The 18,099-nt window shown below is 36.7% G+C and overlaps 1 protein-coding gene across 1 annotated transcript in view; it reads left to right on the top strand.

Moving 5' to 3' along the window:
- Positions 1–697: 697 nt before the first annotated feature.
- The window catches only part of LOC124357838, a 186,745-nt gene continuing 169,343 nt past the window's right edge, over positions 698–18,099 (top strand). The window contains exon 1 of the mRNA XM_046809909.1: positions 698–829. Within this exon, the coding sequence (XP_046665865.1) occupies positions 773–829 (57 nt within the window). The 5' untranslated portion in view covers positions 698–772. The remainder of the gene's footprint in view (positions 830–18,099) is intronic.

Raw genomic sequence — 18,099 nt, forward strand, 5'->3', positions numbered from 1 at the left:
ATCGTACTCCGCCCAAGAATTAAAGGACCGCATAAGTATTAAAAAAGGATTCTTGAATCAAATCATAAGGAATAAAAGAAACAGACTGTTTTAGTCCATTTCAACAAACAACTACTGCTGAAAGCGAAGTAGAGTTTTAATTCTAACCTTAACTATCTATCTATGACTTTTTGTTCTTCTATGTCTATGTTATTAGAATAGAAAGGTTTTAACTATCTACTTCATGGGTGTCTCTACTAGAGGACATTCGTTTCAGTTGTTGCAGACTGAGGCTGTCCGCAGCTTCGCGTGAGACCCTAGGGCACTCCTGGGACTCATCATCTCCTGGAATCCGCCGGACGCCGGGTTCCAACAATCGAAGCCGAGAGAAGAGCAGAGCGTGATACCGTGCCTGGCGACGTCACCACACCTCAGTTACCTTGGTACCCCCTCTCCTGCTCACCTGGCCCTCCTGTCGACCGGCCTCCACAGTCCACAGTCCTCCGCCAGACGTCAAGCGTACAGCGACGCCGTGCAACGATCCGCGAACGACCCGACAGTTGTTTACCCTTGCTGTGTTTGTCTCCGTCATTCGACCCCTGGGTGCTAACTCTCTGCACAACACTTGTTGCTTGTCTGTGCTATCCTGTTGTCATTCCGTTTGCTAGAGAGAGTCGTGATCATGGTGTGATTTCAAACAAACCCGTAGAAGTGCAGAATTGTGACAGTTTTTAGAAAAGGCGAGTGGTAAGGAAGTGATAATATCGACTTAGCTGTGATTTACGCCGGCATCATGGAGATCCGAGGAAAAACTTCTCTCGCCCTTCTCGTTTTCACGTTCATCCAAACGGTAAGTACTTTGCCAAGTGCTTTAAAAAGATGAAGCGCTTATTTCAGTTAGCATTAGTTTGAGTGCAGTTGATTTCGGCTGTTCTGCTCAGTAATTCAGTCGAGAGCTGAAGAATGTGCTGGAAAAAGCTACGCTCCAGTTGCAGGCTCCAAAAGCGTGATGACTCACTATGCCTGCCCGCATGCACAACCGCAACCGCCTCTTTCCTGTAGCTAGAAAATTGTACAAAGAGGATAGTAATAACTAACAATCAGCACTTAACATCGACTAAATTTAATATATATTTATTAAACAATTTCCCTCGGAATTTGAATGCGTGGGAGAACGGAAAGCGTAGGATTCGAGTATTGTGACTCATTCCTTGGCTTCTCCTGAATAGGAGCGACAGATCCAGTTACTATACTCAAATGATATATTATCTAGGTTTTAACAATGCCTAATTTAAAATTATACCGTAATCACGGGGTTCAACGCCGATTGGCAAGATGTATTTCCTCAAGATCTAAAGTTGTTGTGAACGTGCAAATCACCAATATTAACCTGTATAAGATTGTATTCACCAATATTAGATGAAATCAATAAAAAAAATCAAACACTGATTTTATTCATTGTGCGTTAATTATTACACACACTGTCCAAATGGAACCGAAAGAGCTTTTTTACCTTAAGTGTATATTCTTTAAACGGGATTGGTGGACTCAGTTGATAACAGGGAACAAAAATCCTTTATACTTGTCAAGAAGTCTTTATACTCATTCAGGAATAAACAATGCATTATGAAAGAATGTCCATTTACAATGAAAACATAAATATGTTACGGCTATGCAGTGCCATTTTTCAATGGGAAAACATGCTCTGGTTAAAAGAAAATTGAAAGATTATAATACGCCTACTGGCAAAGAACCTCTATAGACATCAACGCTAAAAAAGTTGCAAAATGTAAGATTACTCGATAAGTTCTTTGAAGAGTTCGTGTAAGTGCATCATAAATATTATCAAACTTGAGCTCAAAGAGTGGCAGTGTCAAAAGAAAAATAACGCCCCAATGATGTTTTCTGATGAATGGAAGTTTCAGTCACTTGACTTCCCTGAGGTCTTTCATATACAAGAGTATTTTGAAGTATTTGCCGAAGATTCAGAATACAGGAACATCAGACTCGACTAGTAGACCGACGTAGGAGAAGATACAAATTCAATTGAATACTGTATTGCTACAAAACAAATTGATTTTGTTCCATCGTGATAAAGCGAAGACTAAACAAGGATGCTTTGTGTTGTGCGTATAGGGCCTATAAAACATTTCACATGAGCTATATAAGGAGGGGGGGGGGGACTCAGGGTGATCTAGCCTCCCCGAAATTTTTAAAGACAAAGATTAAATTGTAGTGTATCCCGAGAAAGAGATTCCCAAGCCGCTGCTTTGAGGAGATTTTATACTTCCTAAACATCCCAGTGTGTCAGCCTCCTCCAGAATAATTTTCTATGTACGCCACTGTTTTTTTTTGAGACATCTATTAAATATATTGCAAGAGCATTTATCGATGAAAGTGGCTAAATAAATTTTATAATAAATTATTTAGTACCTATGGAAACGTACATTTGGTACAGTTTCAACAAATTTGTAAAACTATTGTTGTGAAAATTATTTTGTTAACGCTTTAAAAAGGAATAAAGTGCACAGTTATTTTAAAAAAGAAATTTTAGTTTGTTGTCTTTAACTTGCTACCATCTCTATTGCAAAAACACTGGATATCGGTTGCTAATCATGTCAGTATAAAGTACTGTTGTGCTAGTAAAAAACAATCATGTTGTTTTTAATATTGCAACCCATCCTCAATAAAGCCCACAGAAGCAGTTAGAAATACCACAGTTGTATATGCACAAATGTTATTACTTAATAATAGGTATGTAGGTTTGTACATAAGTTCTTTTCAAATTCTCTTACACCAATACTGTAACTTGTTCATTTGTGTTGCACGTGAACTAAATTTGGTTTATTGTATAATAAACTATTATAATCGAATTTTATCCAAAAATGTTTAACTTTACGGTTGTTTATGAGAGTCTTTGGATCTCCCTTTCGACTTAAAGGTATTCCGAGATGAATACCTTTGTAGGCTTGAAGGTATGCAACAATCACTGAAGGAGGATATAAGTTCTAACAACAACAATATTGACCAATAGAATTCTGAGAAGACGGTACTTGTTGAAACAATGGACTTCCTCTGGAAATACCACAGATTGGGTGTAGTTGAGGTTGAATCAGATGTTTGAAATGCAATGGTGTGAATTCCTACACAAACAACGTGCATCACCTACTGAAATTGGCATCCACGTAACTATTACTCGTCTCTTATAAGTATATCATTGTCATTAGATTGTTAGTAAAACGTCCCTGCATTATCCACTTCAAACTGACTGCAATTAGTCAATATTTATTGAACCAGGAATAGAGTTTTCCTCTCTATATACATCCAACATATACTGTGAATATATAAAGATTACAGTGAAGTGTAATTATACAAATACGGTTAATAACACTTAATAATTTAGTAAAGCTGTTTGAAGAATTGAAATAACGGAGCTAAGTGTAAAAAATAATGATTTAGTAATTTTCTTGAATGTTGCCATGGAATGTTGCCTTACACACTTCATAACGGGCTAATTGCACTGGAAGTAGTAAAAAAGGATAGATTGCGCCATTGGCTAAGTGCCACAAACTTAAGCTATATAATGGACTAAGTGCCACCTGCATCCACTGTTCGCTACTAGTTTTTGTTGTAAGCTAATGCTTCGCTTGAACCTTTTAGTTATGTCAGTGTAATGTTGTAATAAATAGTGAGATTAAGTGTTAAAATGGGAAATAATTTTAAAGAACATCAGATGGAAAAGAAAAACGAGAGAAAGGAGATGGAACATCTACTTCTTCGCTTAAACCTATTAGCTATGTCAGTGTACTTTTGTAATAAATAATGAGATAATTGTTAAAATGGGAAATCATTTTAAAGAGGATAAGATGCAAAAGAAGATCGAGAAATAGAGATGGAACAAGAGAAGCACAAGATGGAAGCCAAAAGTAATAAATGATTAGCACCTTTAAGATAGAATAAGCATATTGTGAGTAGTAAAAATGTCGATAGCTGAGGTAAAAGTCTTTTGTGAATATATTGTTATTAAAGAGCTGGCTACAATATATTACCCTTATAAGTACATTGGCATATAGCTCATAATATAACTTAATAGGACAGCACGTAGAACAGTTTACACGTTTGTATGTAATTCATCTTGTGCCGTTCTAAATAGACAATTTTTGAGAACCTGTAAAAATTTCAGTTTTGTCTTAGTAATCCAAATTATTAGTTCCATACTTAAAACACTTTTTTAAACAAACACAAACATTGTATTCTCTTAAAACTTGGTTTTTGCCGCTAAGCCATTTTTTCATTTATACTTAACCTATTCCATACAACGGTTAGCAAGTTTGCTTGTTAAACAATAATGCGAACTATAATCATGAGCGAATATAGTAAGTGTAGGAGTTTTCAAAACAAGCAAAACTAAACTTACTTCGGACAATCATAGACAAAACCTCGACAGTCATTTACACAGTCGAGCGCGTGTCTGTGTAGACAGACAACAGTAAAACTAAAGTCAGAACAGCCTGACCTTTACTTATATTCTGCAAGTTATAAATCCATACAAGTTATATGGGTGTGGTAGTCACGCTTGTTCTTGTACAGGCTGTTATAGCCGGAATATAACGGTTGTTGGCAAGCTGTGAACTTGTTTATGTTTCTAAATATTAAACGCAAGTAGAATGGACGTTGATGACGCATACACAGCATAGTAAAGTGATTACAATATATTATTATAGCAGTTTTTAGAAGAACATTCTGCTCTGTAAAAAAAACTAAATAAAACTCAACGTTTCGACAACTGGTGTCTAGTTTCTTCTTCAGGTGACAGAATCTGAAGAGCAGAAAGTTAGAAAAATCAATACACGTTCGGTGCAGAACCCACGAACGTCAATAAAGGCTAACGTTGAACCCGTCTCTATGTATGTGAAAAACAAAGCTCCAACTGCTCGAAGGGTAATTTTGTAGTCACAAAATAATTTATGAATTAATATGTGAAATAATAAGGAATCACTTAAAATATATTAGGCCTACTGACATCTCCTTTCTAAATTCAACCCATAACATTGCATAAAGTTCACCATAACTTTAATTGACCAATTAAAATTATTGACATCCAAATTATCATTTGTTAAAATACATCAAGAATCCTTAATTTAATCCAAAATGACTAATTCCGTTCTAAAAATCTATGAAACTACACGAAGTATACATTTTCATATTTACGATATACAAGCTAGGTTACATTAATTGTTTGTATAATCACATTTTCTTTATTCTGCTTTTTACATTCGGCAAGGAGCTTATTCAGTAAAATAGAAAAAACCTAACTTTAGCTGTCATATTGCAATTGAGTAATGCATTTCAAACATATTTTATCAGTTAACAAGTTGTGAATTTCATTTATATTGTTATTCACTTTGATCACTTTTTCCGTGATAATATGCTTTCGTATGTTTAAGCTACAGTTTTATTAGAAATGTGCTCAATTGATCAAGAAAGGTTTGCACAAACTTTCAGTCAGTTATTATTTGGCAGTTTTTGGAAACGTTTATTCTATTTTCTTGACATAATTTTAACAAAACATGTGGACTTTTAAACTCACATAGTTACTTTGAATTGTAATAAATTTAATTTTATCCCATTGTCAAGAAAAGTGAATCGGGCAGTTTGGTATCAGTTTAATATCTTAATACTTAAAATAATCTCTTGGAATTAACTGGAGATTAATGTGCATATATAATCTTATTTATGGTTGCTTTAGTAATTTAAGACGATAGACATTTCAGTGCTGTAAATTTAGCCTTCAGTGAAGGAATTCCTACAAATCACTGGCCAGTAGTAATGACCGTCAGCTCCTCAGCCAGAGGTAGTCGTGCTCGTTGTCTAGCCTTGGACGGGTGCCCGAGGCGGCGCCGCTCTGTAGGATAATGAATCCCGCGAAATAACTGTAAATCATAAGAAGTAATATTGTTTGTAATACAAGAACGATTAGATGCTGCGGCCCGTTTCATCCGCGGCCGCAGGACACGGAGAGCGGTCAACGGCTGAGGCTTCAGCGGTGGAGTGCGGTTAGGTGGAAAATATTTTGCACGAAGCTTCATTTATGTATGACGAACACCATATGCCGATGGCGATGGCGTAGTGTAGCGGATACAGCGGTTATCGCGAGATAACCGGATCAAGCAACGCCGAGCGTAGCTGCTGCTTGGATGGGTGGCCGCTGAGCGCTTCTGTCCTTGCAAGCAGTCCGCCTGCCCGTCCATTAGTGGTGGTTCGGAAGTCACCTTTAAGCCGTTGATTCCAGGTTGTGTTAGAGAGGGCTTCTTAGTCCTAACTTCTACCTGGTAAAATAAGAGATCTTTACTTTACGAACACTAAGTTCTCGATGACCATGTCACTTTGTGGGATTTGGCTGAGCGTTAGCGAAAGTTTTACATTGGCATTATTGGTAATCATAATGGAAACAAGAAAATAACTGAAGCAATAAAGTTGTAAACTAACTGTGCACGATCATAACATGCGATTTTAACAAGTGAGACCTTTATAAATAGAGTAAAAAGAAAATATATTACCTATACCCGGATATATTACATCAATGTTAAAGCCGGTGACAATGTTTGACTGCCGCGGACTGTTGTTTTGTAATACCTTTACTAGTTTACCGGAACTTTTATTTGGAAACGTCTAAAAACCTAATCCAATGAACAAAATCTTGAAGATGTGTGTTTAATGTGTACAATTTGAAATTTGCATGACACTTAATTTCTACATAGAGAAGAATGAGTTATATGATGGTGCATGTCCAACTATGGAGCTGTCCAATCTAGAGAATAAAATGAGCTATATTTATATTTGAAATTTTGCATGCAACCTTAGCGAACCCTGTTACGCGAGTCGTAGTGTGGCGTACTCATAACTTGTTACAACTAGAGTGTATACTCCACATGTGGGATTAAGATTGAAAGATTCTACCGGTATGTACATTCAACTACCGCACGCGCTCTCTCTCTCTCTCTTTCTCCTCCCCTCCGGCGAGTAAGCGAAATAAATCTTGGACGCATCTTTTAAACGTAATTTGTGGATGTAATGTAAATCTTGGGTCACACGCAAGAGCAGTATATCATTCTCAACATGTCAATTTGGGGGTCCGAAGTTAGAGAGGGAGAATACTTAAACATTCGCAATAGTACGGTTATCGGTCTGATTCCTACACGTCACTGAAGAATTTGATTTAGTATTGATTGGAATTTGCCTACTCCTTATTATTTTTGGACACTAATATAATTAGTTTTTGTCTTGCATGTGGTATATTATATTACTTGAAGTTGAGAAAATTCTTGCAATTGCGGTGTAGTAAGGATCCTACCTACAACAATACATAGTCTGTGTTTTATATGACGCAGACAACCCATATGTTTTATAGACGCAATTCATATATAACGTGTTTTAGGAGATTCTTCGTTAAATTTACAGTTGTAGAAATAAGTTATTTATTTATATTGGAAGAATTACGTGATATACTAGATGCAAAATGAAAAAAATAAAATGCCTTTTTCACGAACGCTTCTCAGTACAAGGCCTGCTTTACAGAATAACTCATGTCGAAATTCTTAAAGTGCATTTAAAACTAACAAAAATGAAATCCAATTAACATTAACATCAACATTCAAAGTCATTCCTTTACAAATTAATAATAAACAACCTCTTTAAATTTCTTAGCTAGAGGCGTCAAAAGCTGAAAGTCACTGGTGAAGTAATTGAAACTGTTTGGGCCAGAATATGAAAAACTTTTTTTACCAACTTCCAACCTAACTTTTGGAAAATTCAAGCGGCTTTCTTGTCGAGTACTACGTACAGAGACCTGTCCCCGTGTCACAAGCCTTTCAAATAGATACAGCGGCTCCTGTTGACCCAATTCCCGGTGGACAAGATTGCAAGTTTGCATTTTGCAAACAGCTGTCGGCAAAAGACAAGCAGCATCATTAAAGGTCGACACGGCTCACTTCTACGAAGGTTGTAGACAAACTGTTGCAGTGTTTCGATGCATATATCCTTTGGTAATGCTTCTTTGGTAATTACGCACTAAAAAGACCAATGTGCAGGGACGTTGTCATGAAACAAAAGCAAATTCGATGCATGTTAAAATGATCGTTAAGGATGTTGTGGTTTCTACCATATGATAACAGAAGTGTTTGCTTCTACAACTTGACGCACTTGCAATTGAAGGTCGTCTACTACGAGGGTCATCTTCAAAGCTCATTCGACCTTCACGTAAACATCTGTTCCATTCATAAACTTGACTCTTCTTCGTCCCCACGTCACCGTAAAGATGAATTAACCCTCAAGAGTCTCAATAGGTGACGTTTGATGTAAAACACCGAATTTAATGTTTGATCTCTGTTTACTAACAGCCATTTTTGGTAATCGTGAAGGTTAACTTGCTGACACATGAAAACACTCTCCGCAAGTAAACAATGGCAACTGAACGATTCCAACACTACAGGTATTCTCTCCCTAGAAATAGTACCAACTGCTGCAAAACAAATTTCCCATTTGTGGTTGCGCTGGTTATATATTTTAATCTATTCTGAGACCTCTTTACTGTACCTCGTTATATTTATAACAAACAAATGACGAATTATGAAACGTCATCAATTATTTATCATTCCTAGTTAACACATAAACGAATCATCTAAACGATACTGGATTTGCATAAACACTTATAGTACCTTACAGAGTTCATTAAGGGAAGTGCGTCTTCCTTTGTAACGTTTATGACATATGATAGCTTTGCACCCAAGGTACACATTCACTTGAATTAGTTTTGAAGACCTCATCTTAGTACAGACCAAATATTTTTATGTAAAATTAATGTTTAAAAAATCGCAATTATGTTTCATTTAGAAAATTTTCAAATTCCTTCTGAAGGGTTAGTATTCTTTAAAACGCAGCTCCCGTGAAAACTTTACCTACAAATTTTTAAAAAAGTATACATGAAAACGAAAAGTACAGCATTCCGATAATTAAGCACTATTTACAACGTAGGCACTACTGTTATTATAATTTTTAAGGCAAATAATATTAGTAAAAGCAGTTGTATTATACATTATTGTACACGAGTATGGTAAACATAAAAATCTACTAAAACCTCCAATTTTCAAAATTATAATCATCTTAGGTGAGCCCGTTGTTAAAGAACAAATGTTTTACACTACCATTTCACAGCTTCATCTCATAAAAAATACAAATCATCAAAGAACAAACTGTTAGAAAGTACTCAAAATTCATGAAATTCAGAAATAAATACGAGTAATGAATGTTTGCTCATACGTTTGTTACCTGAGTAATGTTTAAAACGGCTGCGGTGCCCTGTTTCAGAGTTCTGCTCTTCATAAATATTTTAATAGGTACTACTGAAATCTTAGAAAGTATCAACCTAATGCTTTGGAATCATATATTATGTTCGCCTCAAATAACTTATTTCTGGGATGAAAATATCTGTGAACAACCATCTACTCTCTCAGACTTCCTTGGGATACTATTTAAAAATGGGTTGCATATGACGCTCTTGCCATACGCTCGTAAATACAAGCTTAGCCGCTGGTAACAGCTAGTTTTTCATTAGTCCGAAAAAAAATTAACTCCAATATAGCATTTCCCAACTGATGAACGAATTACTATCTTGTTACTTTTTAAGTTTAAAAATTTGTTAGTATAAAAAAACAACATTAGTTGTATTTGTTATTTCGTTTAGTTCTGAAAAGGTTTCTGAGTAATATATTCAATTAAGTACAAGTACAAGAGGAAATGTTGGTGCTTAAACGAGGTGAATCACAGCTTCACGAGTGATACACTTCTTAAAGGACGATATTGAATATTCATTAAAAGAACTGAAACCCTATTTGCTTTTCACAGTTTTCTGAAAAGGTCAAAGGGAGTGTTATTTATTCGTGTTCGTATTTACCTTTAGAATGTTATTTATTCTATGCAGTTGATTGCTTACTGATTGGTGAAATCAAATAGCGCTTAATTAAATGGGAACAGGTATACAAAGACTATGTTTAGTTGGGTTTTATAATACCTTACCTAATACTTAAGACTGTGTGGCGTTTGCCACTTTATTTTTGTTGGGCCGGCAGCAGTTTCCCTACAGCTGGTCGAGTCGTCTGCTTTTCCAGATGGTTAACCTATTCTTCTAGATGTTTCTTTGGAATTCTGCCTGTTATGGTTTGTTCTAGTGTTCAGGCTTCTAGATTTCTGGAATTAGGTTTTCTCGTTCTCTTCTCTTCAGGCTTCCGTAGGGCGAGGACGTCTTCGAGTTTCAGTGGTCGGAGTTTAATAATCAAAGCTGGCTGCCCGCTCCCTCGACGAACCGGCACGGTGTTTTGGTGTTAATGTCGTGGGCCTACCTTCCAATCAACGTTCCACGACCTCATTTAATTAATTAGGGCCCAGTCGTTATAAATTCAGTGTACGTTCGTCACAACTGTACTGTATATTCCTAACCAGAATATAAGTAGAAAGAGTTAAACTTTGAAATATTTGCTTTTTACGAACAATTTTGAAAGATAGTGATGAAATGAAAAAATATAATTTTTTAAAGTGTAGAGATGCTTTTGCGCAATCACGAAATCACGAGAGTATTTTACCAGTCTTAAACATGTTTAAAATAACAATAACTTAAAATGATATAAGAGAATAAAGATATTTCACAAAGAGAAAATATAACGTGGTTCTTTTAGGGGAAATGTGATCAAACAAATCGCGCACTATCAAAGAAGAAATATTGCCGAGAAACGTGTCGCGAAGTTTGAAGCTACCCTGCCCGCTCACGCCAGGGTCGGTCGGTCGATTCTTTATGAAAGTGAATAAATATGCGATTCGGTAGACACCCCACCGCCACAAGCACGAACTGCCCTGCTTGTGAGTCACGAACTGCTGACACTGACAACAGCTGTTTGTAAAAACCAAGTGGGTCGTAGGCGACATGAGCTTGTCATTGTGGTAATTACTCTAAACAACTGTAACCGTTCAACCTGACAAAGCCTAGTTTCGAGAAATTATGCAGTGATTAAAAATAAGTAATGGAGAAAGTAGACGAGGGTTAAAAACGCTAACGGGTTGTTATCGTGCTGCATTCAGTCGTGGAAAGGTCGTGTGTGTTGTTTAAAGTTTCCACATTAGCATGGGTAATCATAGTTTTGTAGTCAGATTTTAATGAAGATATATGTACTAATAGGTAGTTAGATCAACTCGAGGACAAGTAATTTTATCGAATAACGAGCATTAGTATGAATATGCATATTGCTTCTATTGACGTTCCAATAACGATATATGTACCAGCTAACTGGTTGTTATAGTGTTGGATCTAGTCGTAGAAAAGTCATTTTATCCAGTTTTCAAATTGGTATGGATATGCATATTGCTTCTATTGACGTTCCAATAACGATATAAGTACCAGCTAACTGGTTGTTATAGTGTTGGATCTAGTCGTGGAAAAGTCATTTTATCCAGTTTTCAAATTAGTATGGATATGCATATTGCTTCTATTGACGTTCCAATAACGATATATGTACCAGCTAACTGGTTGTTATAGTGTTGGATCTAGTCGTGGAAAAGTCATTTTATCCAGTTTTCAAATTGGTATGGATATGCATATTGCTTCTATTGACGTTCCAATAACGATATATGTACCAGCTAACTGGTTGTTATAGTGTTGGATCTAGTCGTGGAAAAGTAATTTTATCCAGTTTTCAAATTAGCATGGTCATACATATTGTTTCTCGTCAAGTTTCAACAGTGACGCAATCTTGGGGCTGACTTCGGGTTAAAACTTAAATTAGAACCCGCATATATAAAATAGTAAAGAGATGTTTATATGAGGAGTATGTAGAATACATCACCTGGAAAGTATGGAGAATTTATCGAACAAGCACCTGAAAACGATCCATAGAATATGATGCTATTAGACACAAAAACATCTTTATCATGTTAAGTATCTTTACTAAGTATTATTTGTCATTTCTTTGAAGTTCTGTGTAAAAGTTGTATTGATAGAATGACAGTACTTTAAAGGAGGCACATTCTGCGTATTCCACTACACAACAATTATTTCTTCAAGATAGAAAAGCACATATATACCAGATTAATTAACATTAACAATCTGAATACTTAAAAGATGAGAAAACGATTTCAAAATCTGTTTGTTGCTCTAAAGAAAATTCATTGGTCACCTTTGTTGTGGTAAGACAACATAACCGTTGCTTTTCTTATCAGTATAATTAATCTATTTTAAATTAAATGAGACTCCTCCCCAATAATTTTAACAAGTGAAAACAGTTCTATTGGTGTGTACAATTAATCAGAATTTTCCGAGCTCACTAAACAAAGTAAAAATGAGCATAATCCAAAAACTGAGATGATGATTACGCAATCTTCTTAAGTTGCCCAACCACTGCTCTTTACTGGCCGAGAGGAAGGATCAGCTCTTGGGTGTAGCGACTTGACATCAGGCAGGATGTAACTCTATACGCTGTCTGAAGCCTTACGTGATCGAGACACTGGAAAATAACATTAACCAGGTAACCTGAATGTCTAGTATGTCGTCTTGAAGAGGTAACAATGTGTCGCCTTCCCTTGCTCGCGTCTCCTAATCCAATCTGTGATCGTGTTGGACAACACGTGCGTCTATCTCGTTGTGATACATAGTATTTCTGCTATTCGATCCTACCAAAAATGAGGTTTTGTTGCCAGATTGAATCCTAAAAACTATTGTTGATTTCCTTGTTTCTCAGGCAAACTTTAGGACTTTTCTTTGGAAAAGGAATTAATGCTTTAAATTGGGGATACAATTTTTCATACAAATTTTCTTGTTTCTGTCCAGAGAGTGAATGTGAAAAGTTGAATGCATAATGTTTATGGACAATTTTAACTGTTTGAAATAGGGGCAGCCATTGTTAATTTTGTAACATTAAAACAAGTACTTATCAAATAAATTAAATGCTATCCATGCTCTAAAAATTTAAATTCTTAGAAATAGCAAAATAAGTGTGTCATTTCGTGCATACAACAATAAGGGATTTGTTATTTATTCAGTTCGAAATAGTCATGTGGTACCAATTCCGTACAATGCAAACATGAATATTGAGGATTACATCACACAGTTTTAAAATTAACTGTAATTGTATCTTTGCAATTACGAGAACAATTGCATCAAAAATAAAACTCTGATGATCCCGAGGTGAACGACAATCATCGAACAGCCAAGTCATGTTTAATCAAACGTTTAATTATTGCCCTTTGTAAATTATCCAGTGGTTTTGCATAGTCATTACGATAGTGCCAATGGCAGAATGTGTTAACTAGAGGAGTTGAATTGTAACCTCTGTTTTAAAAACGAACCGTTTCAGTGGTAATTTCTCCCGGGAAACCATACATTCATTGTTATGATCTGCCCGATAGTCTGTTACGATAGGAAGAGCTAACTAATGTAAGTGGCTGGGGGTCTTGTTTAGAATAGTTTTATTAGATAAGGATAGTTGGCGTGATCCCTGAATGCTCGGGGAAACAATAGTCGGTCTATCAATACCATTTCATTACTTCCCGTAATACGTTCACGTCCGCTTGCCTGAGGGTACAGCAGTGAGAGAGTTGAGGTCGATCTTGGAAAAGTAAGTTAAGGCACACGGTTGCCTCCGAGGCAGTGGTTGGGGCCCCGATGATGGATGGACCCCACGCTGCGCTGTTGTGGACATTCACATAATCGTGGGTGGTCGTAGTGCTAAATCCTTCACCAGGTGATTAGCTAGAACAAATCTCGATTGTGGTCACGGAACTGCAGACCATCCATCAAGTCTGTAAGGACCAGCTGTTGTGTGAGGCGTACCTGTCCTGCGAAGATAAGCAGGAACAATGTTGCAAGATCAACGTTGACCTCAAAACCTTCAACAGAATTTCAATATTTTTACCAGAACATGATTTATGTAACTTTCAACCTGCAACTAGAAAATATACGGTAAGATTTTATTTTCATTCACACACACCATCTAACGTAAACGCCTAATGAGTTTTCCTTTTCTTTCAAAAGGAGTGTTGATTAGTTTTACTGAATGTCATGAACTTCACAAGAAATGTACTTAAATGAAAAGTGTAGTCTAATGGAGAATCTGATTTAGAGTACAAAGCTACTTTATTGCTACATCAGAATCGTTTTAAGGACACGACTGGTTTTTTTAAAACCTTTCGTAGTCTGTCTGCCGAGCATCGTTGCCAATGGCGTAGTGTAGCGGGTGCAACGATTGTCGCAAGATAACCAGATCAAGCAACGTCGAGCGTGGCTGCTGCTTGAATGGGTGGCCGCTGAGCGAATCTGCTCTTGCAAGCAGCCTGTCTGCCCGGTCATTGGTAGTGGTTCGGAAGTCACCGTTAAGCCGTTGGTTCCAGATTAAGTGTTACAGAGGGCTTCCTAGCCCTAACTTCACCTGTTAACATAAGACATCTTAACTTTACTTTTTACTAAGTAAATCTCTTGATAGAAAAGTCACAGAGATTTGACACTTTTACATATATTTCTTTTGGTCATAGTAAGAACTCTTTAGACTGGGACTCTATTGAGAAGACTATTGACTCTAATTATTGAGATAAAAATGTGATAGGACAGATGTTACTTTTGCCAGAAGTCAGGATATTCAGGACATACAACCATTACTGCCAGCCAGCTTTATCCTTTTGCTACTTCTTTCATGAACAAAATCTGAAACTTTTCTAAAATATTAAGCATACAAAAGGAAAATGTTTAGACATTGACAATTACTTTAAATTAATTTATGAAACAGGTATAGTTCTGCGTAGGCTTTCATCGCGTTCTGTCCAATCCTTCGGTGAACCACGTTTCAGTGATTTGAACATCCTATCCTAATCTACTAATGGCGGAGAATTTAATTTTGAGTGGATGATTGTTTCCTTATTCAACCATCAGAACACGAGGTGACAAACTGGGTTTTGACACAGAAATATTTTCTGTAAGCAAAATCTTCACTAGGGTCCATAGGATCAAAGTATAGTATAATTATAAATTTAATTTTTATTTTTGTTTGTAAATTATTTCTCCCTCCTAAAAATGTTGAGATTCCCATACCTTCATAACAATATATTTAATATTTTTCATCGACTAACAAGATGTTATTGATGATGAATATCTTCACTCGCCGGTTTGTCCCCGTGATGTAAGAACACGGTAGGGTGTGTAGTGACCCTTGTTCCCACACATTGCGATATTGGCCGGTAAGGCCACAGTATTGTCGCAAGGCACTCCCAGCTGCGGAGCCACACACTCACGCTATCGCCCGATTGCTCCACAACGCTGGTCCCTTGACCACGCCCTTCTTGAGCAAGCAAACATCGGTCGTTCCATGAACTTTTCTCTGTTGACCCGGCTCGGCCCTTATCGATTGTTTACAGAGTGTCGTGGCATGGCAAACCAGCAAAACTGTCTATAAGTTGTGTTATAGCTAGATCAGCACAAGAATGCCTGAGGGGAATTTTAACGGGACGGTACGAGGATCCCTATGGAGATTTGCTATGCATCAAAACACTGTTCACCGTGCTGGGACGTCAGTGGATCGGGGCAGCCATGTTTAAGCTTAATATAAAAATTCTCTTTCTACAATTGTAAATTAAGATCTTCTCTGGACGAGTGCTAGAAACAAAGAAGACCTTCATTTTTGTTTTTGCCGATAGAAGGATTTTGAAGTAAACAGGATTATTCCGGACATTTGCCATCGTTCAGTTAAGACCTTCACAAGACCTTACAAGAGTCTACATGTCCTAAAAATAGGAAGACATAAACCGTAACTTTCAGCTAAACGCATCTAGATAGTTCTAGAACGTGGGGTTAACTTCTAGAACTGACTGAACTGGCAGATCAGCTGTAGCTGCAAAGAGGCGGGGGCTCGAGCAACGGCCAATAAAATTATAGTAGATACCACGATTTTATTATGCTGCATCTACCACATCTGCAGTTGTTGATTGATTTTCGCCTTGGATAGCCTAATGTTTTATCTACTGATATGATAATTAACTTAGCAATTTTACTTATCACTTCTAAAGAGTTACTAAGGCTCTGCTATGAAAATCAAAATGTTAGGCTGATTGTTAGTAACATTTTTTGTTATGTAAAAGTCGTTTAAGGAAAGCTTTACTTCGCTTTTACCTGTTTATCTAAATGAAGTTTCGTGAAAATTTTAAAATTTACGAATCAATTCATTATCGAGATATCGTGTGGACAGACGTACAGGTAGACAACAGAACTGAATCTTTTCCAGCCCCTCGAGTAATAAGTTATGCGGTCATCCAATAAAAAAATGATTCAAATATGAAGTTGTCATGTAGTTGCTACTAAAAAGTTTAATTTCTGAGTAAAACTCATAAATATAACTAATTTATTAATGTATTCTAAATTAATCAATATGAAATTCAATCTATTATTGCAGTAATTGTATGGACAGAAATAATTGTTAGCACATCATATTTCCAAAAACTAATATGACTATAAATAGAGAATGGCATTAAATCCAAACAACGAGCGCAATCAATGATGCATTACATAAATCCATTGTAGTGCTATAATAGTGTACACAAAGCCAAATTCAATTTCGATATTTCACACAAAGCGGTTGACAAACTCGATTAACGAGCTAATGAAGGGGTGAGTAATATTGACTTCATTTCGTTACGCGCAAAAGAGTAAACTTGGATCTTTGATAACCGAGTATTCCAGGAATCCAATAAGAGGAAATTTATTACAATCCAGTTACATTGGAATATAAATATAAGAATGGCAATCTCACGTATTAATAATTAAAATTCATATCTCAACTTTCATTAACTAAAATTATTTCCTGATGAATTAATATTAATATTTCGCATAGTTTTCTGTTATTAATAGAAATGTAATCTGGGTAACTATTTATCTGACTTGTTGGGAGTGGGGAGGGGGAAGAAGCGGGATTAATATATTTTGTTCAATCAGTTTGCAAAGAGATGTCATTTTCAAATTTGTATTTCAGAGTTCCCTCTAAGATAACGTTCCACATGGAGTAATAGGCGTTTAAATAGTAATTTGGGGCAATTTTATAAGCAAAATGGAAAATACTGAACATAACAATGTGAATTTTTACAGTATGTATATGAACTATGCTTCTAAGAAATTTATTGATGTATTAGTCAGAAACTACTTTAAAAAATGTAATTTTAGAAAACTACACGTTTTTATAAAATATCTTTTTTCCAATGTCGTAGTGTAGCGGGTACAACGGTTATCGCAAGATAAATAGATCAAGCAACGTCGAGCGTGGCTGCTGCTTGGATAGGTGACCGCTGAGCGATCCTGCCCTTGCAAGCAGCCCGCCAGCCCGGCCATTGGTGGTGGTGGTTCGGAAGTCACATTTAAGCCGTTAATTGTTAGAGAGGGCTTCTCAGACCTAAATTTACCTGATAAAGTAAGACATCTTCACTTTAATTTACTCAAGTAGAGTACATATTTAGAGTATATACTTATATAAATAAACGATGTCATCTATCATGTAAATACAATGAAAATGTCTTATATTTAACCCCAATCGAGTGCCTGGACACGAGATTCCCCCTGAATACTACTTCAAAAGCCTACATTCCATTGGGAAAGAACAAAATTGTTTAAATTTTACTTGTGTTCGGAAAAGTTGTCTGATATAAGACAGAATACATAAACCAGACAAGAACAGGTAACACAGCGTTAACATCTAGCATTACCCCGAGGACAATATCCAATATCCAGTAGGTCACTTGGCTTGACCCCCCGCCCCCGCCCCCGCCCCGTGACGGAAGCGATCAACCAAGGTTTGTGTACAGTACAATCCGGCCTCACCTTGGACCAGCGATCGGAGACCGCGCTGTAAACAGCTGGAAGTCACGCATTGTGCACATCCGACACGACTTGATCTGGCAACACCGCTTCGGTGCGATATGGCAACCCCGCGATACTCTGGCTCCACTATTCCATTCATTGATAACATTTCCACGCGTGGTGCACTGATGCACTTGTTTCTGTGTAGATAGAGCTCTTATGGTTATGATCTAGATGTGACCAATATG

The sequence above is a fragment of the Homalodisca vitripennis genome, chromosome 1 (genome assembly GCF_021130785.1).
Source record: "Homalodisca vitripennis isolate AUS2020 chromosome 1, UT_GWSS_2.1, whole genome shotgun sequence".
Lineage (NCBI taxonomy): Eukaryota > Metazoa > Arthropoda > Insecta > Hemiptera > Cicadellidae > Homalodisca > Homalodisca vitripennis.